At 39.9% G+C, this 25,692-nt stretch overlaps 2 protein-coding genes across 8 annotated transcripts in view; one reads left to right on the top strand and one right to left on the bottom strand.

Moving 5' to 3' along the window:
- ap4s1 (adaptor related protein complex 4 subunit sigma 1) overlaps window positions 1–1,702 on the top strand; it is a 3,469-nt gene extending 1,767 nt beyond the window's left edge. The window contains exons 2-6 of the mRNA XM_043262753.1: window positions 105–267; window positions 442–528; window positions 628–696; window positions 789–800; window positions 914–1,702. Coding sequence (XP_043118688.1) covers window positions 130–267; window positions 442–528; window positions 628–696; window positions 789–800; window positions 914–1,042 — 435 coding nt within the window. The 5' untranslated portion in view covers window positions 105–129 and the 3' untranslated portion in view covers window positions 1,043–1,702. The remainder of the gene's footprint in view (window positions 1–104; window positions 268–441; window positions 529–627; window positions 697–788; window positions 801–913) is intronic.
- On the bottom strand, window positions 1,300–25,692 carry hectd1 (HECT domain containing 1). 7 transcript variants are annotated; one of them, XM_043262742.1, is made up of 42 exons: window positions 25,459–25,691; window positions 22,316–22,562; window positions 20,825–21,059; window positions 20,461–20,688; window positions 19,490–19,771; window positions 19,103–19,373; window positions 18,914–18,990; window positions 18,451–18,549; window positions 18,243–18,357; window positions 17,698–17,872; window positions 17,434–17,572; window positions 17,168–17,338; window positions 16,822–17,044; window positions 16,408–16,671; window positions 16,244–16,320; window positions 15,959–16,093; window positions 15,689–15,835; window positions 15,494–15,588; window positions 15,292–15,397; window positions 15,046–15,180; window positions 14,794–14,933; window positions 13,317–13,640; window positions 13,077–13,243; window positions 12,246–12,422; window positions 10,175–11,017; window positions 9,152–9,373; window positions 8,752–8,930; window positions 8,265–8,421; window positions 7,931–8,153; window positions 7,787–7,841; window positions 7,288–7,470; window positions 6,683–6,896; window positions 6,510–6,592; window positions 6,230–6,357; window positions 5,927–6,128; window positions 4,900–5,037; window positions 4,197–4,804; window positions 3,627–3,705; window positions 3,118–3,211; window positions 2,759–2,909; window positions 2,417–2,561; window positions 1,300–2,317 (listed from the first exon to the last, which is right to left on the bottom strand). In XM_043262742.1, exons 2-42 carry the CDS (start codon window positions 22,453–22,455, stop codon window positions 2,180–2,182), a joined length of 7,764 nt encoding a protein of 2,587 aa, XP_043118677.1. In that variant the 5' UTR covers window positions 22,456–22,562; window positions 25,459–25,691; the 3' UTR covers window positions 1,300–2,179. The 7 variants fall into 7 exon arrangements, with proteins under 7 accessions (XP_043118677.1, XP_043118678.1, XP_043118679.1 ...); XM_043262743.1 differs by having other exon boundaries at window positions 8,797–8,930; XM_043262744.1 differs by having other exon boundaries at window positions 8,265–8,418; window positions 8,797–8,930.

Raw genomic sequence — 25,692 nt, 5'->3', positions numbered from 1 at the left:
CAATTGGATGCCAAAAACATTTTTATTCATCAGTTTTACTGCGCTGTATTTTTTACACTTCCAGTGTTTGCTGACGTAATGACGCAGTTTCTCTTTCTTTCTAGCCGTGGCCGCTCCTTCTGAATTACTATGATCAAGTTTCTACTTATGGTCAACAAACAGGGGCAGACTCGCCTATCCAAGTATTATGAACAAGTGGAGCTTGGGAAGAGAGCAGCTCTGGAAGCTGATGCAGTCAGAGGATGCCTCGCGCGCAGGAAGGAAGAGGTCAGTCACGTTTTCCAATTGAACGGTTAACCACACTACCATCACTAGCCAGTGCGACATCTTCACAGTATAGATAACTGACAGGCAAACAAACGGTACTTCGTTCAAACGCGAACCTTCAGGGTTACAATCTGCAGTTGACCTCAAGATGCCTTTGTCTTTTTTCTTCTCTAGTGTTCGTTTGTGGAGTACAAGGACTACAAACTGGTCTATCGCCAATACGCAGCACTTTTCATTGTTGTTGGCATCTCTGAAAATGAGGTTAGTTATATTATTGGTAAAAAGACAAACTACCGTATTTTTCCCCCCAGTAATTTCTAAACTCTTATTTATGGTTTCTGGCTGCTGTCTTTCAAACAGAATGAACTCTCCATCTATGAACTCGTGCACAACTTTGTTGAGGTATTAGACAAGTATTTCAGTCGTGTGGTGAGTAATGACATTTTAATAAAATATTTTCACAACTTTCTGACTTTTATACGTTTTTCTGTTCATTTATGATTGTTTTTCTTTCTTTACAGAGTGAGCTGGATGTATCCTTTATAAGTGTAATCGCATATTAAGGATTATTGACCAAACTGGATTATGACTGTATTCGTTGATGCATGTTTTTATATGAGGGTTTCATTCCTTAATGCACAATCAGATCATGTTCAATTTAGATAAAGTACACATAATACTTGATGAAATGATCCTGAATGGACACATTGTGGAAACAAATAAGAACCGGATACTGGCACCACTGCTGGCCCTGGACAAGATGACTGAAAGCTGATCTCATTAATATCGTTACTAATTATAAATAAAGGTTTCTTACTAGTCTGAACTTTCATCTTCCATTCTTCTACAAAAGGGTTTACCGTAATTTGTGACCTGTAATAATCCCAAATGCATTGTCAAAGTTCCTCTTAAATACGGAAACCACCAGAAAATCCCCTGAACTAAACAACGAAACGTGAATCACATTCAGGAACAGAAGTGTGTGTGTGTGTTGGTTCGTCATCAGCAGGAAAAAGCAAACCAGAGTGTTGATACTTTGCAAACATTTTAATGATTATTTTTGGAGCATACACATTTGAAAATATTTGTTTACTTCAAACTGCAACTTGAGTTAAATAAATGTTTATAATATACAAAGAAAATACAAGGGAAAGCACAGCTTGCTTTTTGCTTTGTCTTTTTTCTTTTTTTTTTTTTTTTTTAAATGTGCCTTGCACACAGAACCAGTGTTTCTGTATCTATAGCTTTATTGTAAAATTACACAAATGCACTCAGGGACTTTGATCCTTTAGCAGGGCAACGAACAGTTGAAAACATACTCACACAGTAACGGAAGCAAAAAAAAAAAAAAAAAAAAAAAAAGGAAAAAAAAAAAAAACATGTGCATGATTGTATGCAGACAGATTAAGTAAAACAAATGAAAGAAAAAAAAAAACTCCTAATATTTCAACAATGCAGGCACTAGTAAAACTTAAAACCTGTTAAGGAAATGCCCAAACACACTATAGTTAGCTCTACAGAAGCAGGTGTGCTTGTGTCCAGGGTCTGACGCTGCAGATGGGTGATATCTGGGTCTGAAAAAGATGATCTATGGCAAAATTTACACTGGACCTGTAGTAATGACAGTAAACACAGTAGGTGAGGAGAGACTACCCTGGCTGCCAGCGGCTCAAGCCCTTAAAGCGGTAGAGTGGCCTGGGAAAGGCCTTGTGAAGCAGTCAGTGGAGGAGGAGACTCTAATCAGTTGCAGGAGCTAGTGGAGCTGCGACGGGACTGTTTTTCCTGTTTATCTGGGTACATGTGAGGTGCTTGGGGAGAAAGGATTTCATCAGAGCACAGCTTTATTTTCTGCAACAAAACACAACAGGCTTCACCAGTACGGGAGTTGGTCAATGATGTAGGGAAAACATGCTCAGTTGAGGTGGAAGCCCTTCTCCATAGTGGCAGCGAGGAGGCGCTCTCTCATGATCTCTTCGGAGGAATATTCCGGCAACTTCAAGTAGTGCACACACGTGTTAACTGAAGGATAGCTGGCATCTGTTGCGTCAACCTAGAGGAGAAAGAGACAACGGCAAGTATGAAGAGAGAAGTGGTTAGCTCGTGTTAATGGCTGGGTTTTAGCATCATGGATCTTGGTATGCTTGCGTACCTTCCGGACTACTGTGAGACGTGGATGGAGGTTGGCCAGTCCACCAGGGGGCAGGGTCGAGCAGCCTGTGGTGAATTGAAGGAAGGCTTTTCTCTCATCCGAGGACATTCCACACAGCACTCGAACAAAGCGCAAGAAACCAGGACTGCAATACAATCAAATCATCAACATGATACACGCTCTCTGAAAAGTGGCTGTTAGTTATTTTATGTATTTAGAAAGCTCAACCTTTAGTTTCAAAGGGGTTTACATATACACACATACATATAAAATATAATCTTTTATTTATTTACGGTTATTTCCTGATATATATATATATCAGGAAATAACCGTAGTGTCTACCTGTCTCGTGTGTAACCAAGTTTAGGTTCTGTGTAGTTAACAATGTCTTCAGCAGTCCAGGATGGAGACTGGTTGCCACACAAGATCATCTGCACCTCTTTATGACTAAATGAACTGAGCTTCTCCATTGGAAACACTTTGTTAAAGCCCTCTGTAGAAAAACACACACAGATTGCCATTAGAACAAAAGATCAAATATATAACATTTGAAACTAATAAGAAAAGCGTTGTAACAAATGTCACTTATCAACTGATATTTATAATTTCTCGCTCTTAAAAGAGCCAAGTTACATGCGTATCCCAAGCATATTGAAGTTTAAGGCATGAGAGTATTTGAGGCCGGCCAAAACCGGTCGTACCTCTAAAGGCTTCCATTTGCTTCTGGATTCCTGTGTGCATGCAGAAGTCAAACATGAGCTCTACATACTCCTCTGCGTTTTCCATGGTGACCATCTGATGAGAGGACGGCAGAATTATTAAGTTACATAATTATAGGTACTAATTTTGCACAACATAAAAAAAAAAAAAAACTGACCCCATATTTTTGAATCTTATTCTCACAAGACTGCATTTGTTTGAACAAAAATGCACTAAAAACAGTAATATTATGAAATATTACAATTTAATACAACTTTATTGTAATCCATTTTAAAACAATTGGTGAAGCCTATGTTGGTGAAGCCTTAGTTTCAGGTGATCCTTCAGAAATTATTATTAATCGCTGATTTGGTAATACAAGCCCTCACAAACTAAATTATAAAATTAATACCAGATCAAATTTATTTAGAAAGTGGTGCTAGGGGTAAACACTACTATACAAACAATCCTTTAGTAGAACTAATACATCATACCAGATTGTGTGACCTACCTCATCCTCTCCATTGGGCTTCAAGTCTACTGATGAGAAACCATGTACTTTGGACGATGGACAGAACTGGAAATTTAATCTAATAAAAAGAAAACATTAAATGAGTAACGTCTATAAATAAAATGTCCTCTAAAAAGCAAATAACATTAATGAAACATCTCCCAAACTAATTAAATATACAATTAAGAATTGAGTAACATTCATTTACTAAAAGGTTGGGTTTGGTATATATTAGCTGCTTGTAATTATGAATAATTGATATTAATCTAGTAAGTATATCCACCTGATTTTTCCTATAAGAGCAGGCGTGGCCATTTGGCCAGTTATTTGTAGCTATATATATATATATATAAAAAAAGCTTGACTGTCTGCTTGAAATTGCAACCTTTCTGTATTATTTTACATTCCTTACAGCAGCTAATGAACCGGAAGTCTCACACATTAACAGAAATTTGCCTGCTTCCACTTTGAAAAGTAAGGTGGATATGACTTCTATAACAAGAAAACCGTAAAATAAAGTATTGCCAGTTTTTCCATTGATTAATATATTAAGCAATATTTATCTCTCACCCTAAATCTTCCACACTAAGTGGTGGGCCAGAGCCCATAGGGTTCTTTAGCATGAGATCCTGTAGCCTTGTGTTCTTCTCATCCTCTGACAGACTCTTATTGCCCAGGATCTGTCTGCGCTTTACAGACAGTGCTTTCAGCTCTTTCAGGAACTGCGCTCTGTGAGGATTCACCAGTTCAAAGTCCTCCCAGGTCAAGATGCCATGATACCAAGCTGGTGGCTTGGGCTTGGGCGGGTCAAGGATGAACTCAGACTTGGAGTCTTCATCAAAGCTACCCACTGAGTAAGTGTCCTGACCCTCCTCGGTGGAGGCTTCGGACTGGATTTCAGAGAAGTGGCAGTCCGATTCCACACGAGTCTGATAAAGTAGCTTACTCATGTTGCTTTTGATGTCGCCCATACAGAGCAGTTTGAAGAAAGGCTGGGATATGGGTAGATCCACAAGCCGGTTGTCCTGGATGCATTTGGCCAGAAAGATGCCAAGAAACAGGAAAAGCTTGGTGATACGCTCCAGTTCATCACTGTCCTGAGGGAAAGGAGCAGGGAAAAGGCCGCAGGAACGTTGTACATAATAGCCTGGTGGTTTCAAGCCACCGCCCAGATCCACCTGATAAACAACGAATAAGTTCATTAATCAGCCGAATTAAAAACCATCTGTCGCATCTGGGCTAGTGTCTTAAGGTGCAACAGCCAAAAACTCACTTGACGCGACTCGTCATCTGGGAAGTCGTCGTCACAGAGCCAGATACCAAGAGACGTCCTCTGGAACTCCGCAGCCACAAGAGCATAGAACTCCAGGGTGGGTCCAAGACCAGTGCCCTCCTCCCCCTGGAACTCCACCTGTGCATAACATTCATTATCCATCTTCAAATAGTTTCAAATAGCTGCTGTAGAGCAAGTCGGGGACTAGGCCCTAATAAGACTGCATAAAACCATTTCAGTAAATATTATTGAAAATTCATTAATGCAAGTAATGATTATTGAAACAAAAAAAAAGAAAACCATGTTTCGTTCCTTCTATTCAAATGTTTATATATTAATACTCTGTGATTCATAACAATGAGCCTTTAAAACGACTGCCTTAACATTATAATAAATAACTGATAAGTGTTTTCTGGCAGCCGTGATAAAGTCAACGATACCGACTTGTCATCTCCACAGTTTCATATGACCTACATAATCTAAAAATATTCACATATTCAAAAGATGTATTACTCTTATCTTGTATGAGCAAAATTACAGCAATTTAGGTTAAACGCAAATAACTGACATATGAGCTTTCTGCAATTAAGAGACTAAAAATATTAATGGTTAGCCGACTATTGGAGGGCAGCCCTAATTAAGAGCAAACAAAAGTAAATCCTTTACTGTTTAAAATTTTTAGTTTTTTTCCACTGATTAACACTAGAACCATGACTGAGCCAAAGCCTCTCGCTCACACACAACATAATTCACAGCACTGCACTGTTTACAGGCCTATGTTGTTTATAACAAACAACATTCTAATTTGGGTTTTATTTTATAATTGTACATATAATTTTGCACTATAGATACTGGTAAAATTTAAAGGATTTGCTGACAACTTAATACCATGTGTAACATTGTTAAAGTTGTTTTATACGGACAATATAACTTATGGATAATACAACAAAACAACAACAATTTAATTCGTAGTCTCTCACTTTCAGACCACACCATCTTTTTGCAAACATTATGTTGTGGTATTTACCTCCAGTACAGACTTTCTGTCAGCATGTATCTGCATCACACTCTCAGCCCACTCCATCATACTCTCTCCACGAGGCACCTTGACACGCTCGTGCTTGAGCCGACCTACACGGAACTCGCCAGGATCATCACGGCGGACCGTTGTGGATGGCCGGGAACGTTCCATTGTGGCTTCTCTTCGGTTCTGGAGCCAGACAATTGCCCTAAAGAGAGAGAGAAAAACACTCTCAAACTACTGTTTCACAAGATTTATTATTATAGAATATTGTATGAAGTCATTTCTTTCAATGCTGCAAGCACAGACCTGGAGGCTCCAAATGCAGTGCAGGTAAAATAAAGCTGCCGGGTTTCAAATGGTATGAGGAAAGGACACTTGCTGGTTAACTGTTCACACCAGTCTGGAAGAGCTCCGCTAGCCAGGGCCAGTGGCTCCTACAAGTTATAACAAAAACGGAAATCTCTACTGTCACTTTTGATCAATTTAAAAGTATTCTTGCTAAATAGAAGTATTAATTTCTTTTAAACAACCAACAAAAATCTTCCTGACAATGTATATAACATGCATAATTAACACACCCAATTACCTCAATCTGCTGCAGGATTTTGGTTGTAATTTTTTTGCTGGTGAATTCCTCAGGTGATGCATTGAACTGCAGCTCTTCCACATCTAAACCAAGAAATTGGATTTTTAAATGAGAAAACAAAAAAAGTCAAAAAACCTAACTGAAAGAAAATGCAGAACAGCTGAACTCCATACCTTCTTGTAGTGTGCGACCGGATGAAGGTTCTCCTCCGATGGTAAAGAGGATGCGTAAGAGCTGCAGTACGTCCTCTACACTGCAGGCACTCTGTCCCGAGCCCGCCTTGGCCTGAGCCTGCTCACGTGCAGCACTCAGGATGTCACAGCTCTGCGTGGCGGACAACGTTCCTGAACTCAGGCCTGACGATCTGCAGCCACGCTCGCAGAAGTCCTGTAAAACCATACATGTACTGTTAACACAAACTACTCCTCCCAACCCTTTTACAACAATGACAAAAGACCTAAAAAAACGCAATTACTGCATTCTTGAAAAATTATATTGTTTATGGCCAAAGACAATAACAAAAAAAAAAAAAAAAAAAAAAAAAAACTTAAAAATCAAACCAAATAGAGAACAAAGTCCACAATGACACCTAACGTTCATGATACAACATTTACACCCATGTAGGCATTAAGATTTACATAAGGACAGCAACAACTGTCTAACAGGTGGTTACACAAGTGACAGTCAAGCAAGAAATAGAAAAATACTTGAAAAACAGAGAAGGGAAAATAAAGATGGTATGTATAGATATATATGCACATCTGATGGCATTCTATACCTTGTATGCAGCTATGAGCTGCGAACAATTTCTGTTTTTCCTAATACTTTTATTAGAGCCGGTTAATTTCCAGTGGCGCAGGAAAGTTGAGTCTGCATTCTTCTGCATGTAGGTTATCAAGTCATTCTTTGGTAATTCATCTGTGCCAAGGTACTGTTCCACATGCTCTACAGACCAGCAACCCTACAACAGGAAGAACCAAATGTTGGTCTTTCCTGATTGTAAAGTCTCACGCAATACACATGCATTACAGTAGGTTTAACCACTAGAGATGCCCGTGCATTTAACAATAGATACCACTGGGAGTCATTTCACAGTCTCCTGGCTTTAAGGTTAGTGACGGCTGACAGACAGTTTACTGAGAAGGAGCATTTACACATTGGGGACAGCCACAGAAAAATCACAGCCAAGATTTTAATGAGCTGAAGAGAGCGAATGAAAGGAAGATAGATAGATAGAGAGGTAGTACGGAGCAGAGACGTTAAAAACGTGTCATTACCATCTTTCCACTCTCTCTTTCTTTGTCAGAGTCCTTCAACTCCCTGTACATTATCCTTCAAAAACAATCAGAAAACAATTTATTAATGTAAGTCTAGGACAAAACATGACAAAAATGGAATCAACGGTGTAATTAGAAACTCACGTATACGTAGGTTCCCAGATGCGTCTTAGCTTGTCGGGTTTAATAGCACCATTGCATGAGAGCTGGAGAAGCTTTTGGACATAATAGAAAATGGTGGACTTGTAGTTGTTGAGAGGTAGTTCTACTTCTCGAGTTGTCCCAAGACCTGCTACTTTCAGGATGAGAGCCAGACGGGGTGAAGGTGTGCACTCCACCTCCTCCTGCACCTCTGAGCGAGGTGTACCTGTATGCACAATGAACATGACTTGACTCAGCAGTCCACCAGTCTTATCGTTTATGGTATTTTTGACTAGAGTGATAAAAATATATCCTCTTTCTACAGCATCAACAGTACCTGGTGGAGGGATTTCCAGGTCAGTAGTTTGCTGGACGTTAGTCCGGCCTGGTCTGGGATCAAATGCAGGTACTAAAGCAGAAAACTGCCGTTTCAGCACAAAGTCGTCATCCCATGTCCTGCGTCGACCCCCTTTGGTTTCATACTCCTCTTCCTCCTTTCAGACCACCATTGAAAAAGCAAAGTAAAGCTCTCTTACACATAATGTTCAACTGCTTGTAAATGTGAAACACATATTTCACCTAACCAAAGACATGCTACACAGAGGAACCATGCTGGTGAACGAGCAAACAAACTAGCAAAAAAACAAAACAAAAACCCCACCAAATTCATTCCTAACCAATAAATACAACACTATTCACCAAAGAAACAAAAAAAAACAAAAGAAGAAACACCAATTTCCAGGGAACCCAGAAAGGAGAACACGAAGAAAACCAAAAAGAAAGGATTTCCACTGTACTATTATTGAAACTACAACAGGTTTTACCCTATGAATATGAACGTGGTAACCAAGGTTGACCCTGGACCGTACCAGAACTTCCTCATACTCCTGTTCCTCCTGATTGTCGTCCTCATTCTCATCATCATCATCGTCTGGCTCTGGCAAGTCCTCCTCATCATCCAACTCAGCAAGCAATGTATTGGCCCGACAGCTGTCCAAGAAATCTGAGTGACAGAAAATCAATGAAAATAGTCAGCTTTCATAATGCAAAACATAAATCAAGAAAATGAATTCAGAAAACAAGACTGCAAATGAGTTTAGTAATAAGCAAAATAATCAAATTAGATATTAATCTGCCAAAAAAAGTCAGCTGACAACAGGGCATACAATACAACAACAGAGGATGATGGGAAACAGAGAGAATAATAAATGTAACATGGCCTACCATAGAGTGAAAACTCAGCCTCCTGACCTGTGTCACTTTCACTAGATGTAGAGGTCAGGCTGGTCGTCAGCGTGTTACTGAGCAACTGGCCGACGGACAAACCTGTAGTTGCCGTGGCTACATTATTGCTGCTGGTTACTATAGAGGTGGACATTGTAACAGTTGAGGTGGTACCAGTGGTTGTAAGGTTAGGAAAGCTCTGCGCACCCATGAGAGGAGAAGCTGCAAACAAAACCCAAAAACTGTGATTAGTCTCCAAAAAGAACAAAATAAGCAGCTAACTAAAAACTAAAAGCTCGCTCTACAAACTAAACATGCTTCAAATGGCTGCAATATGTAAATCATGGCAAAAAAAATGCTACATGTTAATATTCACAAAACCGCTAAATAATCCAGAGCAGGATGTAACTTTTACTCCTACAACAAAATGGATGTCATACATAATCATGGAGAAAAAAATGTTAATAAAATACCCTGAAAAGACCAGACAAGCTTGTAAATTAAATATTTTAATTGAAATCAAATCTAAGGCATAGCAAGGGCATACTTGCATGTTTTAGAGTGTAATTTTAACCTCACTAAAATCCTGCATGATTATCAAATATAAAAACCTAAACCAGTGGTCCTCAACCAGGACACTGGGGCCCACTAGGGGTACTTTAAATCATTAAAATAAGACAAAACATCCTAAAAAAATAAGTAATTAAATTTTTCTTCATTAGCGGTTTGCTTGCTTTGAAGAGGAGCCAGTGTTCCCACTATGTAGAACATATTAATTAGTAAAAAAGAATGAAAAATAAAGATCTTTTAGCCTCTAAACAGTCTCAAGTCCCAAAACGTAGTTATTTTAATTCTGACTACTGTAGTTAGGTTAGCCCATAGATTAAGAGAGTTCTGAAAAACCAAACTCGGCCTAGGCGAATATCGTTGTGAACAATAAGGATCTATGGATTCTAAAAGGTTGAGAACCACTGACCTAAATCTGGTATTGGCTGTTAGAATGGGCGGTCAAAAGATACTCACTGGCAGTGCTCATTACATTGCGTCCCAGCGTGTTAGTGTTGTTGTCGCTGCTGCTTCGACTCAGGTTCATGTTGTTGGTGGCGTTGGTGCGAGACATGTTGGGCGCTCTGCGAACAAACGACTCCATCAGGCTGGCCTCCCGTGAGGACAAGTTGGGAACGCTGGCACTGGAGCTCATGGGAGCTCCAGCAGCCAAAAGTGAACTAACGGAGAGCCGTGCACTGGTGGCGGAGCACATGGGCCTCTGTGATGCTGCGTCCTTGCTAGATGACTCTGAAACAGAGCTGACGTCCGGCGAGCTCACACTCACGATTCCCATAGAGATGGCTGTCGACTCGGCCGACTGTCTCGAAGTGCCATCGGGTGCTGGTGTTTTACGTTCGCCACTTTCACTTCCTGTGTCTGCAGTTAACGTGCTGGTGCTGGAAGCAGAGCCAGCTTCGGCTGAGGAAAGGACAACTATTGGTTCTTGGCCCTCTGCCCCCGGGGGCCCTCCGACGATGCCTATTCCCTGCTCCAACAGGCTCTCGACTCTGCGCTCCACTCGGGTGGAGCTGAGGCTTATATCGCTGCTGCTGGCCACGCTACACACCGAACTGCTACTACCCTTGCGGCTAGAGGAACTGGCCCCCGCTGTGGAGGATGAGCCACCCTTGTCTGGACAGTTATTTTTCACCAGGCTGCTCCAGGACTGCGGTGTGCCTGCAACAGTGGATGAGACAGGTTTGGGTGACGGCGCTGATTCAGGGTCGTACCCTGGCGCAAGCTTGAGGTCAAACTTCCCTTCCGCACCCATACGATACGAGTTTGAGCCACCGGCATCCCAGGTGACATCAATCCAGCCTGGAAAGTGGGGGAGGGAGGGGGGATATGAACGGGTGAGACCCAGCAAGAGAGCAGAGAAAGACAGCAGCAAGTCAAGACAACAGCTTTTGCCCGACACTGGACCAGAAATAACAAAACAATCCAAGATCATTGGATGAGGTTAAATTGATTTTTATATCTCTGCAAAACCTCTCCAGTTCATGTTCAAAATACTAATAATCATCTAAAAAGAAACCCAAATCAATCTGGTCCAGGTGAAGCAGTGAGGTAGAAACATGAAGCACAGAAAATGACAAATTAAAAAAAAATAAAGCAGTAGAATTTTGCAAATGCCAAGCTACGAAGCCACTTAAGAAAAAGAACAGAAGAATCATTTTGGTCAGTGTCAAATACACTTGCAATGGAGTTCATTCGGAGCTTGCAAATTGTGACATCAACATGCACTTGGCTTGACTGATGGAGACAGGTTAAAAAGGCTGTTTTACACACTGAAACATGGCTGCCCAAAGAATCAATAGCAACAGGGTGGATGCTTAAGATAATACGAGTAGGACATCAAAAATGTTACCTGTTAAGTTGGGGGGGAGGGATAAAGGTTGCACTTCAAAATAGTAAACTAATAAAAACAAAAAAGTATGGAATGACAGTTGCAGAGAGCAAAAAGTAGTTACCTAACACTTATCATTGAACTTCAGAGTGTGAAACAGATTTTTTTAAAATTATTTATTCATGCAGAATAGAAGCAAGAGGAAAGCACCACATCGAGAAGTAAACAGGAAGAAAGACTGGTTTCAGATCAGCGCAGTCATAGCTTACCTTTAGCTAAATGTTCTTGTGAGACACTTGAAAATAAGAAGGGCTGATCTGAAAGCAGCCCCTCTGAGGCATGCTGGGAAAACAAGTCCAACGTGATTTAACTTTTGTTCTGTTTTGCTGTGCGAACGTCAGTAATGGGTAACTCCATCTCCCCCCCTCACTTGTGATGGATTTGCTGCAGAAAGCTTCTCAAAACATGCAAATGCACTTGATGTTCACAATTTGTTTCCCTTAAACATTGAAGTACCACTGAACTCCATTGTGGATTGGCCAGTAAAGAACTTTTCATGTAGTGGTCCGATGCAGTGACGCCTTGAACACTGTTGTACAGAAATCTGCTACGGCATAAGCATTACACATTGTGCTGTCCTACACAAACTATCGGTTTGATGCGCACACTAAGAGCCACAAAAGTGACACCAATCCTCACCATTATGAGCTTCTCCAGTCACAGTGCCCTCTCCTGCAGGATTGCCATCCTGGTCCCTCCATTTCCAGTCTATACCACGCACCACCCGTGCCCCTGGTACAATGTACTTCATCACCTGAGAACGAAAGAGCCGCCGCTGCCTTCTCAGGTTGGCCTCTGCCTCCTTCACTGCTTTACCTGACAATGTAGAACAAATCTTGATTTGAAACGAGCAGAGACATAATTAAAAGTTATTAAAATCTCATTAAAAATAGCTTGCCAGTAAGGATGGTCATTTTTCTTTTGTGACAGTGTAGACAAAATAACACTTGCTAAATAGCTCCTTTTAACGACTCCATTCCCACTTCATGTTCATTTTTTAATTTATACAATCCAACACAATCGTCATGAGAGATGACTAGGCATGAAATGGAAATTTTTAATGCCTTACTGTTAACAATTCAATCATGCATTCATTTTTTTTTTAACCATGAAATTTTATTAAAAAAAAAAAAGTCATAATTTGATTTTACTGGTGACTGGACGTCTCTAATTACTTAGCCAATCTAATCCCTGCCTCTTACAGAAAACAAACTTGCATTCAGATCTTTATAGAATTAAAAAATAAATGGATAGGTCCTTGTCCTGCATTTGTTTTACATTATAATACATTTACCTTGTCTACTCACCATAATATAACATCTATTATTTAAAGCTCAACCAATAAACATTAAAAAAAAAAAAAACTATGATAATACTCATATGCTCACAACAAACATCTCTTTGAAGCATAAATATTATAATCCGATTACAATGAGACAAATTTTAATGTTCGAAATTATTGACACTTACCCAGCTGGTCCTCACAGACACCAGTAACAGTGCCATAAATCTCTAAACCAGACAGGGAGAGGTAGTGTGTTTGTCCGCTGGCATTCTTCCCCATTTGTTTAATGCGAATATGTCTCCAGCCCTGCTTCTCATCTTTGGATGGATCCAGAGGCCATGTGGCTGTTGACCTAAAGAAGTAATAATCATATTAGAAGGTGCACAATAACAGAATACTCTAAAATAGCGTTATAAAACACATACCCCGGTTCATTGAGAGAGCTGTCATCCACATGGGTGTAGAGTGTCATCCAGTTCTGACCATCTTTGGACACTTGAAATACCCAATTCCGGAGGGCGGATCGACCATATCCACGAGCGTGGCGAAGTGTGTATGCAGAGGGGATGACCCATAAACCAAGATCGATGGCAAACCAAGCATTTTTGTCATCATTGGTGTGACAATTGAGAGCGGAGCTATCTCTGCTCAGGATGTCTTCAAGTCGGCCGTAAGGCAAGTTTCTGCCCTCGGAGGAAGTCACAACCACTAATCCGTAAGCAGCGGGGTTCACCCATTCATATGCAGTCCTGTGGCCAAACAGAAAAGCATTGTTTATGCATGATATTTTGTTTACATGGATCATGTTGGGGTTTAAGAAGTGCAAGAAGTGATGTAAGAAGTAATGTCCACTTTAAATGAAAAAAATATAAAAACAAACAGGATTATGATGATGTAACCATTTTTTCAGAAATAAGGATGTTTTGTTGTAGCTTTTGGAGCAAAGGGCGCTGCTATTTTGCAGTAACACCTCAAGTGACATCACAGGGTTGGTTCGCACTGCTGGCCAGTATAGTAATAAACATTTCTTTATATTTTGAACACATAAAAGTTATTTTAACACAGAGACATTTTGGTTTACACCACAATTTCTATGAATACTAAACATCAAATTGTGTATATTCCGAGTTTTGATAATGGTATCCCAAATATTGTTTTAATGCCAGATGCAATGAGATGTAAACTAACTATGCGTCATACAGCATTCATGTTGCATTTTATTGTTATATTAGACCATTCAGACATATTTGCATTACACTGACCTAAGTTGTAGATTTTATGTTCTCTACAAATCTATCTGCAAATACAATTAGCTTTTCTGCTGTTACTTCATCTGAATGATCAGTGCTGCTTCCTCAATTAAGCTTATTATTCTCATGTGTTTTAAGCCTTGTCAGTTAGATATCAACGTGTATTAAGCAATATAAACATGAAACAGTGAAATAGATTTCAATGCGCTACTTGCACAATGTGATAGAACTGTTCGGAAAGAGATATAAACTTACGCGGTGTGATAGATCATTTCTGTTTGCGCCAATGGACAGCATATTAGTACCAAATTGAGCTTTCTTTGAGGCTTCATCATCAAATGCACACAAAATTAGGTTGAACAATGAGTATTGCTGCTGATCCACACTTTAACCCAAAACGGCAGGTTCATGATTTCTTCAACCACTAACACAATTACTACTCGATCCCATTACCAGCTCAAATGCATTGGTATTGGCACTTATTGACTCAACATTACTTTCAAGTTCATCTTCCTCCATTTCAAAGCAAAAGTGTGTTTAAAATGTAAAGACATGCTTATATTACTATACTGGCCATCGGAGCAAACCAACCCAGTGACGTCAGATGGTGACGCCACAAAAGCTACTGCAAAAACAGAACAAATAAGCTTACTTTGCATTGGTGCCAATCCAGTATACAATTCCGTTCTCGTCAAAGTCATGCTGGTGCCTGAAGGTGAAGCTCTGACCCTCTCTGAGCTTTCTAACAAAGATGAATGAGGACCTGTCAAAGTCATACCACTGCTTGGCCACCTGGGGAAAGGGACAAGACAAATTTATAACCTGTTCTCAGCTGTAACCCCGCAGGCGTCTGAGAAAATATGGATTAATAGAAAAAAATAAACAACAAAAAAAGCTTTCTTACCATCTTAAGAAGATACTGCTCCAGTGACTCAACAGTAGCCAGTGGTTCCATCTTTAGCATTCTACCGGTTCTATCAATCAGGGCCGTTTCACCTGGAGCACGCTCCAAGCGGAAACGTAACCTCCTTGTCAGTATCTAACACAACAGATTATTTTTTTTTTAATGATACGTCACCATTCATGATGAAAGATGTCACTGCTTCTTTTACTCCAAACTAAAAATATATACCAAAACATGGAGACTGACCTGTAAATTATATGTTGAGCCTGGTGTATCATATAAATGGAGAGGTAGCCGTTCTATTGACTCCAACACTGCTATCAGTTTGCGGATTAAGGCAACTGCTGGTCGGCTGGAAGACAGAAACAACTTTAATGTTAGACACACAGACTACAGGAAATAGAAATTCTCTCATGGAGTTTAAATTACACAAGTAAGTACACTTTACCTTTCGTCATCTTCATTTTCAGTAAACGCAGTCTTGAACACATTTATTCTTTCCATCAGAGGCTTACAATCATGTTTCATGTCTAGCTCCACGCTCTGTGAAGAAATAGTAATAAGTAAAAAAAAGGCAATGAGTAGCGGGAATAAAAAGGAGACAACATGTTTACAGCTGACAGTTAAACTGTGCATGACTCACATTGCTGAGGACAGTAAAAAGAGCTTGCACGAGGCCACTGCTGCACATTTCATATGGGGAAATGGTGTTCTCATCTTTGAGAACGACTATTAAATTCTCCAGAGCTGTTTTCATGAGGTCTCGCCATGTGTTTTCACCTTCAATGCACTGAAGAAAAAAAGAAGCAAACTCTTAATCACTGTTATTGTCTTTTTGACCCCAATTAAACAGAACTTAAAATTGAAAAAAAGTATATTCTATGGGCAGATAAAGTTTTTAGTTTAATTCTACCTGTCTGTTAGTATGTAGCTCCCAAGCAGACTCCAGCTGTGTGGCGATGTTTCTTAGAGTGACCACTACACCTCTCGGCATACTCTCCACAGCCTTGAAGTGATCATCATACAGATCTCTGGCCATCGTTTTTACCTACATTTAGAAGTGGAAGGAGAAAGTTATTGTGGAGCCAGTAACTATTAGTAATTTTATTTAACAAAAGGAGGCACCAAATTGGTCAGAAGTCACACTAAAGAACTTTACAAACCTTATAAATTATTTCTCAGTAGAAAATAATCCTACCTTTTGTTTTGTTTTTTCCAATTTGGATTTGAGCTTTCTTCCACGCTTACCAGTCCAGCCAGTAACAAACTCAGAGCCTGTGACAAACAAATTACCCAACGGTTGAGTGGCTAAGGAAAGATACTGGCAAAATTGATGCTTTTAAACCATTTCTCAAAACTTACCTAGAGACGTTTCAGCAGTGAAAGAGTGCTTAGTGCCTCGGTTTGACTCGAACACAAAGCCTGGTAGGTCCTCTTTGAGGATGGTGGCCTGCTGGCCATCTGAATTATGGATGGCAATCTCACCCTCTTTCAGACAAGTTAGAGACCAGTTCCCTACAGTGAGTTTAGTGGGACCCTGTGTGGACAAGATGGGCTGACTAGCTGTCACCGGTTTGACCTGACTTCTGGCACGCTGCAGCTTCTCCAAAAATTCACTTCTGCTCTCTATAGGAGGGAGGGAAAAAAAACGTTGGCTACTAGAACTTACAAAAGCAAATCATAATTTAAAAATAAGCAATCCCATTTTAATTTAAAGTTGCAAAGATAGCTCTGTTCTTTTATTGATCACTGATCAGTTAGTTTGAGAAAACGTACCTGAGCTGTCAGAGCCACCCTCTGGACTTCCACTGGAGTACATGGTGGCCAGTTTACCATCCAGGATGAAGCGGAACCAACCATTGCTGCCATTGGAAAGCTCCAAAGCAGCTGCATCACTCCAGATATAAAGACAGTCCCTGCCTCTAATGATGGACCAGTCTCTCCAGTGGTAAGGCTTCCCCTGCTGGATTTCTTTGGCATCCTCTTGTGGTTCATCATCCTGGAGAATAAGATAACTAGTTTATTTCAGCAAATAGTAACAAGAAAATGTTTAGTCATCAACACTGAGCTTTTGTATACACAAAAATCAACAATAAACAAGAAAATGTAGAAAAAGTTTGACCTTCTCAGGTTTGGCCTCTTCCTCATTTTCATCATCTGATGTGGGTCCTGCCAGAGTGGACACCTTATTAATGACACCCAGTCTGGCAAGCTGATCCAAGAACACGTCACCTCCCTTATCTACTAGATCTCTAATGATCTGCAGTGCCAGCAGGTGACCATCATCATCATCCTGTGAAAAACAAGTAGAAAGGTCAATAAGACTTAACTTCAACCCTATTAAGTTTCAGAAAATATCACCAGGAAGGAAAGATTAAAATATCCAACCTCCTGATCCAGCACAGTCGCAGTGATTTCCACAAGTACAGTGGGCAAGTTGTGTCCGGCATCAGAGTCACACACTTCCTTAAGTAGAACTTCAGAACTGTAGTGCACCATCTTTCTGATTAGAGCTAAACTAGCTTTCCTGTGAAACAGATTATACAAACAAACCACCATTTAAAAGGAAAGCATTGATGTCCTACTGACAGTTGCAAACAAAAGATTTTTACCACACTACTTAGTAACAGATGTTCCTCTAGAGCCCCTCACCTTATTGAAGGCAGCATGGTTTGCTGAAAGGTCTGTGCAAATACTGGAAGCAGCCTTTTCAGGTAGATAGGCGCCATCTCTGGGTCACCTTTCGGCTCACTGCCCTCTTCCTCCTCTTTATTAACATCCTTCTTTTTCTTGTCATCACCCTTGTTGACAGGACACATCCAGTCTCCTATATCAAATACCAAAAAACACAATACTGTAATCTCTACGCCACTGGACTCACCACAAAGTAGTAGCAAAAATAATAATCGTTCTCAAACAGGGTTTACTCAAAAACTTCTTAATCTTCCAAATCCAAATCTCAAATCCACACTACTTGTTGAGCCAGTGCTGCTGTGTCAAAATAGCTGGCTGTTTTGAGATGCTCAAACGACATAGGCTGTTTGTTGCTGTCAGAACATTGCACATGTTGACATTTTATGATAAATTTGCATGTTCAAAATAACACATTTTAGCTTTAAATCTTCTGAAACTTCTACTTTCAAAAAATAAAATGGGAAACAATCTCATGAATTAGCGATGAAAGCTGATGGACTCACCAGGTGACTGGAGAATTGCTACAACCTCGCTATGTCCTCTCTCTCTCGCTTTGTCTAACGGAGTTTTCCCATCTTCATCTCTCAGGTCAGGGTTGGCCCCATGGCGCAGTAAAGTCTATTGGGAAACCATAAAATTGCCATGAAATAAATAACATATTAAAAACCACATATAATAATTACAAATACAATTATATGACAAACGCTTTACCTTGGCTACTTGTGGCCTGCCAAAACAGGCAGCATAGTGCAGAGAGGATGACCTCTGGCCTCTATTGACATCAGCACCTCTCTCACAGAGGAACTCCACCTTAAGAAAGCCAGAAAACAGTGTGAGAACTTGTAATACTTAGAAAACAAATGTTCATCTGTTGCACTGACCCCATTCCTCTAACTTACACAAGCCATGACCACACAAAAGGGGTCAAGAAATCAGGCTGTATTAGTTTTCATTATACATGACATTTGCAACACTGCTGCTGGCACGTCAGCTAGAATTAGTCTTGCCTATTTAGTTGTATCTCCCCCACATAACCGTATTTCACAATGTTATAATAATGCTGTCCTAAATTCAGTGTGTAACCTTTATTCACAACACTCATGCTGATGCACCGTGTCTGAAGGCACTTTCTTGCCACATGTGCACTTAAAAAACAACAACAATAAAATCTTACCATCTCCTGTGTTCCAAATGCAGATGCCCAGTTCAAGAGAGTCTGTCCTACATCATCCATGAAATTCACTTCAAATGCTTAGAAGGAAATGAAAGGTAAGAGTACAAGTTATTCAGGATGTGACCTCAAAGCAACAACAGTCCTCAAAATCCTAAATATCGATCTTGCATGCACTACTTGAACACTTACCACCGGTGTCAATGGCATCAATGAGAGCATCAGTGTCTTTGCTGCGTATACAGTCAATAAGCTGTCGGTGGGAGCGTTCCCCGGAGCTGTCGAGACGCCTCAGACCAGGGATACGGCCAGTAGAACCAGCTGTAGATTTGGGCAAAGCCTTGCGTCCCTCAAAGAGCAGCACCAGCAGTAAGTCCACCAGACGCATGGTGTCCAGCACACAGCGCTCATCCCCCTGTAGAGCACTCTCCATGGAATCAGGCAGCTCTGAGCGCAGAAGATCCTGAACAGGGAGATGCAACACAAACTTTCATAAAATATAACCAGACAAAACTGGGATTTTCTGTCTTGTGACAGAAGACATCCAACAAATGACAAGTATATTTCTATATATCTTACATGTGTGACAAGTGGTGAGCCTCTGCACAGCGTGGACAGAAGGCTGACAATGGTGGACACTTGGTTGCTCAGTTTAGAGTCCGCAGCAGATGGAGTGGCTCCGCTAGAGGTCCTGCCAGGCTTGCAGGTGGAGGAGGGTCCAGATGCCGTCCCTCCTGCCGCAGCCATACGGGACAGCAGCTCTTCTGTCAGTCCATGCTTAGCTAATGGGGCTGGATCAACTCCACGCCGTGTAAACCGGTCAGCCAGTGAAGCAAAGCAACGCAGAGCTCCATCAGACACCTGTGAATGACATCAGAACAATAATCACCACTTAGTTGTTTACATAACATTTGCACATAAATGTTACCAACAACGTCAGTCATTTACAACTATGGAAAACAACTGAAACTGACCCCCATTCACATCAAGAATGATAACTATAAAGATTATATATATAAAAAAAATAATAATTGGAAATTGAATATAGAAAATTTAAGAGCATAGTCCACAGCAGAGTGATTTCAATAAAGGCAAAGATTAACAATATCGTTGGACTCAAATTAAGAATTATTTTTTCCAGCTGATAAATGCTACATTGACACTCAATCAGAATCATCATGCATTTAGAATATAGTCTGCTGGTGTGGACGCAAATTTGGGCTGGACGATATATGTCTTGCATGAGAATCAAGCACATCAATATCATATTCAGTTTTGCAGGCTATTCAGTTGCGATACTGAATGCAAAATTGGGTAGCTTGCTATATTATTCTTTACAGTTATCATTCTTGGTATAAACGGGCCTTTACACTAACCTACATTTAAAATGTAAAGCATTTAATGCATAAGAGTGAAAAAGAGACATGTTAAAAAAAAATGTATTTAAAAAATGTTTTATTCTTTTGAGCTTTTAATTGATAGAATGTTAGGAGACAAAGAAAAAAATGTACACAAGTTTTCAGGTGAACTAAATGTTACTATTGTCCTACCTGGTGGTCTTCATGTTTCAGCAGACTAGAGAGGGACTCCACGCATGTCTCTAGGGAAGAGTCTTGTGGCTCCATCTTACTACAGAGGCGAGAAACTACTGCCATGGCAGAGTGCAATGTGTCCTTGTGCACAAGATGACCACTGTCCCTAATGAAGCTCAGAACACAGTTCAAGCCACCCGCTTCAAATACAGCTCCAGACTCCCGTGTGCAAATCAGCTCCAGAACCTGATTACACAGGTAATTTATAGTATGTCAATCATGCATAGTGGTATTTACTGTTCAAAAACAGCTTCATATGGCAACTTTTTAACAAAAAAAAAAAAAAAAAAAAAGTCATGACAGTCAATATAGCAATGTTTACCTTTACACATTGTTCAGCCAGATCTCTGCTTGTCCTGTTGTTGAGCTCCACCACCACCAGCCGGTTACACAGGGCTTTGATGGCTCCATCAACTCCCACAATCCTGCGGGTGCATTCAGCGGACACGTCCAAGTAGTAGGTGATGGCCCTGGCTGTCACTTCCAGCACATTATCTGGTGCGCTCTCATCCAGGAAGATCTTACACAGAGCTGGGAGAAATGTCCGTGGAGGACACCTGCAATGGTGAGACAGCAGTGTCAGAGTGAAATGAAGGGTTATTAGGTCTGCACAACATGGAGGGACAATGCTAAAACAATTGCTTGTTAGATAATATAACAGATGACAAGTGATGCAATAAACCTAAAATGTGTCCATTTTTATTATTTAAAGCCAGAAAAAAATAAATAAATCCAATGTATGTCTCCAGTTCTTTCTAGTAAAACAAACTAAGCAATACTCCAACCTCTCAAAAAAAACAATGTATCTTTCAAGTATCGCTCTCTTTAATTAATGGCAAACCACTGTAAATAAACAAATCACAGGCCAAAATAAAAAGCAAATGCTCATGCAGTTTTTTGTCCTTGGGTTTAAAACGACTATCGCATTTCCCCCTTGGGTAACCACTACCTATGATACAGCTTTTTACAAACCACTTGTGACTGAGCAGGGTCATTACATTTAAGACCAAAATATTTCCTCTCTCCCCCTCACACACACACGGTGCTTCCTTGTTTGTCTTTATCATCTTCAGCAGCTATTGCGGCTGTCCTACAATGGCTTACTCAGTTTCAGAACTGCTGATCCAATAACCAACTACCAAATTTAATTCTAGATTAAGACAAGTAAAAACTGTCACAATCTAGTACTAACCTCTTAATAATACATGTTAGAATGACTTAATTTTGCATATTCATTTAAAAAGTTATAACTTCACTGTTTTACTGAAATGTGCAATGAGATGGGTTTTTTTTGTCTGCAGGTTTTTCTTTTTTTTACTTTCTGACCTCAGAAATACATTCACAGTTGCTTTTTACCACCCAGCACATTTACTCCTTTTTATAGAATTACACTCATTCAATTTCTTTTTAAGAGCATAAACAAATTCTCATAATATTAACCATTTCATAAATCACTCCTACTTGTTTAGGACTTCATTCTTCTATATTACATATTTTTGAAATTTAATAATATGAAGTCATGTCTAATTTCAACTGATTCTTAAGTTTCAACTTTATCACTGATGAGAACATCTGAGGCTGATACCAATAACCCTAAGCATTTTTTTTTTTTTTTTCTCCAAGTGCCCCTTGGCACAATTTTAGTAGTTAATAATCTACATTACAAAATACCACACTTTCAAATTTCAGGCAATTTACATTTTGCACAACATTCAAATTAAATACAACAGTTATGAATAGCTCCATTGCTGCTATCAAAGGTAATAAACCTTCAGCCCACCAGAACAGGCACCTCATCAGTATTCAAACTTACGTTTCGAAGCAGCGGTCAACATTGTCTGACATGAGCAACAGCATGCAGAGCTGCTCCAGGGCGATGAGCTGCATATCCCTTTCATCACCCTGTCCCATCTGCAGCCACTCCAGCAATGTGTCCGGGTCCACGTCTGCCATGACGCCCCACTACCCTATCCACCCAACACCCAGTCACCCCGCCAGCAGCAGGAGAGAAATGAACAGGGGCAGTCACTGGTCCTCTTGTTGTCTCATCAAGTCTTCACCTTCATTAAAAAAAAAAGGAACAAAAATTAAGCATGGAAAGGATATGTGGGAGACAAAAAGGCCACACAAAAGACAAAACCCTCAGCAATGTTGGTCTGGACCTTAACTTTCTATTTCTCCCATGTGATTGTTGTATATATATCTCACGGTGCTGATCTGAAAACACAACCTTTAAATAACAGAATGAGAACTCTTGGGTAATAATGAAACGGGTGGAGCAGATGACTCCTTGAAAATGTATGAACTTCAAAGATATACTAATAGGAGTAAAACAGACTATAAACATAATGAACTGCCGCCTGTAATCAAAGGACTGAAAGAAATAGCTATGATTAGCTGATTAGTAAGCTTGGCCAAAAACAGTTCGCATGATGAATAGTTCATCAATGACTCACACTGTATGGCCCAAACAGCCCAGCTTTTCAGAGACACACAGTAGGCAACACAAACTGAGATGTCACTACGCTTTTATTGTTCTGAGAAACAAACCATTAGAGAAAAAGCAGCACTATTTCCATGAGACAGAAAAGCTGCTCCAAGCATGAAGATAAATGCATTAGAAGGCGAGATATGTAAAATAGAAAAGTCTGTTCTTCATTAGCGCCTGGGTGGCTACAGACATGCATGCCTCAGATAGATCCACCACCTTCTTAGAGACTAACAGAGAGATCCACTTATCAACAGATTAAGTGACTAACTTGATTCAGGAAGAATGTCCTGTTGAACTTGACATTCAAAGCAACTGTTGGATTTACTGGATGGAGAAAACAAAACAAAACCAAAAAACACATCACACACACACACAGGAACACCATGTTACTTCCCTACTCTAAACCAAGTTTAAATATGTCACCTGATTGTGATTAATTATACCCGAATCAGATTAGACAATTATATTCCATGGCAGACACATTCAGCATAACTTTTTAATTCATGAGCTGACATATCCCAAGTTGCTCTTTCTGGTTTTGTAACCTGTTTTTAACAGTCACACTGGACCATTGTGAACCACACAATGGATTCAATATACTAGACTTCAGAAAACAAGTTCTGATGCCATAGCCCTGGGTTACACTCTCTCCTTGGAAAGAAAACTCAATGTTTACTATAATTATACAACCTTTAAATAAACAGGGTCTGTTTATTCCATGTCTATTAGCCCACCAATCTAGTAATGACAATTTTTTCATATTGTTAAGATCCTAATGTTATTTAGAAATTGTACCCTATAAAGCATACTGTATCATATTAGATGTATGAATTGCTAAGGCCTTTAAAATAGCAACATGATCAAAACTTTGCAAAAAGAAAACTATTTCCGTCTTCTTTTTGTGTAATTCTGTTAAAAAACAAAACAAAAAAAACTTTGTCCTTTTTGGACTGGACTAACTTGTGTTTACCTGATAACCCATACAGATTGTTTTTAAGAAGAAAATCATGTTAAAAATATAATCAAATACAATACATCTAACTTTTGAGGAACTTATTTGTACATCTCTCAATCATCGTTGTATCCAATCACATTTGCTTAATTATTCTGTTATAATGTAAATCAGTGCGCTTTTCACTTATCAGAATATCATAACTTTTGGTCATAAAAAGCAACAACTGCACAAATATATTTGGGGTCCTGAATAAAATTGACACCCCCACCCTCCTTGAGTGTAGGCACTATATTGTCATTATAACGTATCAAATGGGCCAAAGCTGTATTAAATATGACACCAAAAAAAAAGGAACATATGCAAACTATTACTTGATATTCTGTATACAGGCTTAAAAAAGGGCTACATTTCATTAATGAGATTTGTGTGACCATTATTATACTAAACTCAACTAAAGCATTAAACTAATTCCCATCTAAGCCGAATAGTATGAGTATGGAAGAAATTTAGGTTTTGTCTAATACTAAACTAAGCCCCAGCCCAAGTTAATTTAAGCAGTAATGTATTTTTAGATCCTTTCTGCTGTTGTTCTTACAGCATAGAGATCAATATGATTTCAAATAATCAAAGCAGGCGTTCAGCTTATCCTTGGCTCCTGCATTCGTGATATCTGACGGACAAACATGATTCTCATGATGTTCTTTGACTTTCTGCCAGTGCAGCTGACTAAGGAGTCAAAAAACAACTTGATTGCAACCGATGTCATCATGACACCAGCCTATACAGCGGCATAATAAAACCTCACCTTCAAAGGAAACACAGACGGCACCTTTGAGTGTTAATAAGATACACGCATAATGCGTTTGATCTAAAATATCATGTCGCGTGTTTAACTTCATGTATGGCCATCTAACATGATCCTGAGAGCCGAACAGGTGAACAAACAGTCCAATTAACCCTGAAAAACTATAACCACAAACAATATGACGTTACCAAACTCCACAACTATGATTAAACGTTAGAGAAGGGAAAAAAATAGTCACACATTAACGTTCAATCTCGTTCTGATGGCCTCTTTCTTGAGTTCAGGCAGCTTGTGTTAGCTTACACGCCATGACAGAATCCAAAATCATTTATTTTCACGTTAAAGCCACATTTGACAATAAGTTTCCGCAGCAAATTAATATTACCATAAATTATCTGTTGTGAAAGCGAGGTTCAGTTAGCCGGGATTAGCTAAAATGCGTCCTGGTAGCGTCACTTCGACAGACCTAATTAATCCCAAACTTAATTTACTTAATTTGTGCTGGGCATGAATATGTTTTCCATCCACACGTATAACCGGTCTGAAGGCGATTTTAAGGTAAAAACACAAAAAACGCCAAGTAACACCAACGCGGCCTTGTGTTTACCAGCAAAACCGCGAGCTAAAGTTGAACGGAAGCCCGCGGCCTGAACGCGTCCGTCAGGCAGAGAAACAAACCCTCCGCCGAGAGACACAAACACTCACCGTTTATCACCGAACGACGAGAAAAACACACAGGGTGGACAAAATTCGTCTCAAGATGAAGTTGTGTCAGACGGCAAGATGTGAATATTGCTTCATTCCCCGCTTCTGCTTGTTGTAAGGTAGAGGTCAAAGTGAACGGGAAGACGACGGGTGAAATATTGAGTGAAATGGAGAGCCGTCGAAAGGACTAGTCGAGGCTCCGCATATCACGAGGCTCCGCAGCAGCGCTTAGGA

This window comes from Puntigrus tetrazona, chromosome 17, assembly GCF_018831695.1.
Source record: "Puntigrus tetrazona isolate hp1 chromosome 17, ASM1883169v1, whole genome shotgun sequence".
In the NCBI taxonomy this organism is placed as follows: Eukaryota; Metazoa; Chordata; class Actinopteri; order Cypriniformes; family Cyprinidae; genus Puntigrus; species Puntigrus tetrazona.
Note: the sequence above shows the minus strand (reverse complement) of the source record. Positions and strands in the feature narration are given on the sequence as shown.

Coding starts and splice junctions, on each gene's coding strand:
- hectd1 (XM_043262742.1), bottom strand. CDS start 22,455: ATGGCAGACGTGGACCCGGACACATTGCTGGAGTGGCTGCAGATGGGA. Junction 18,991..19,102: donor TGATGCCATTGACACCGGTG/GTAAGTGTTCAA, acceptor TTTCCTTCTAAG/CATTTGAAGTGAATTTCATG. Junction 17,339..17,433: donor CGACTGTGCTGGATCAGGAG/GTTGGATATTTT, acceptor TGTTTTTCACAG/GATGATGATGATGGTCACCT.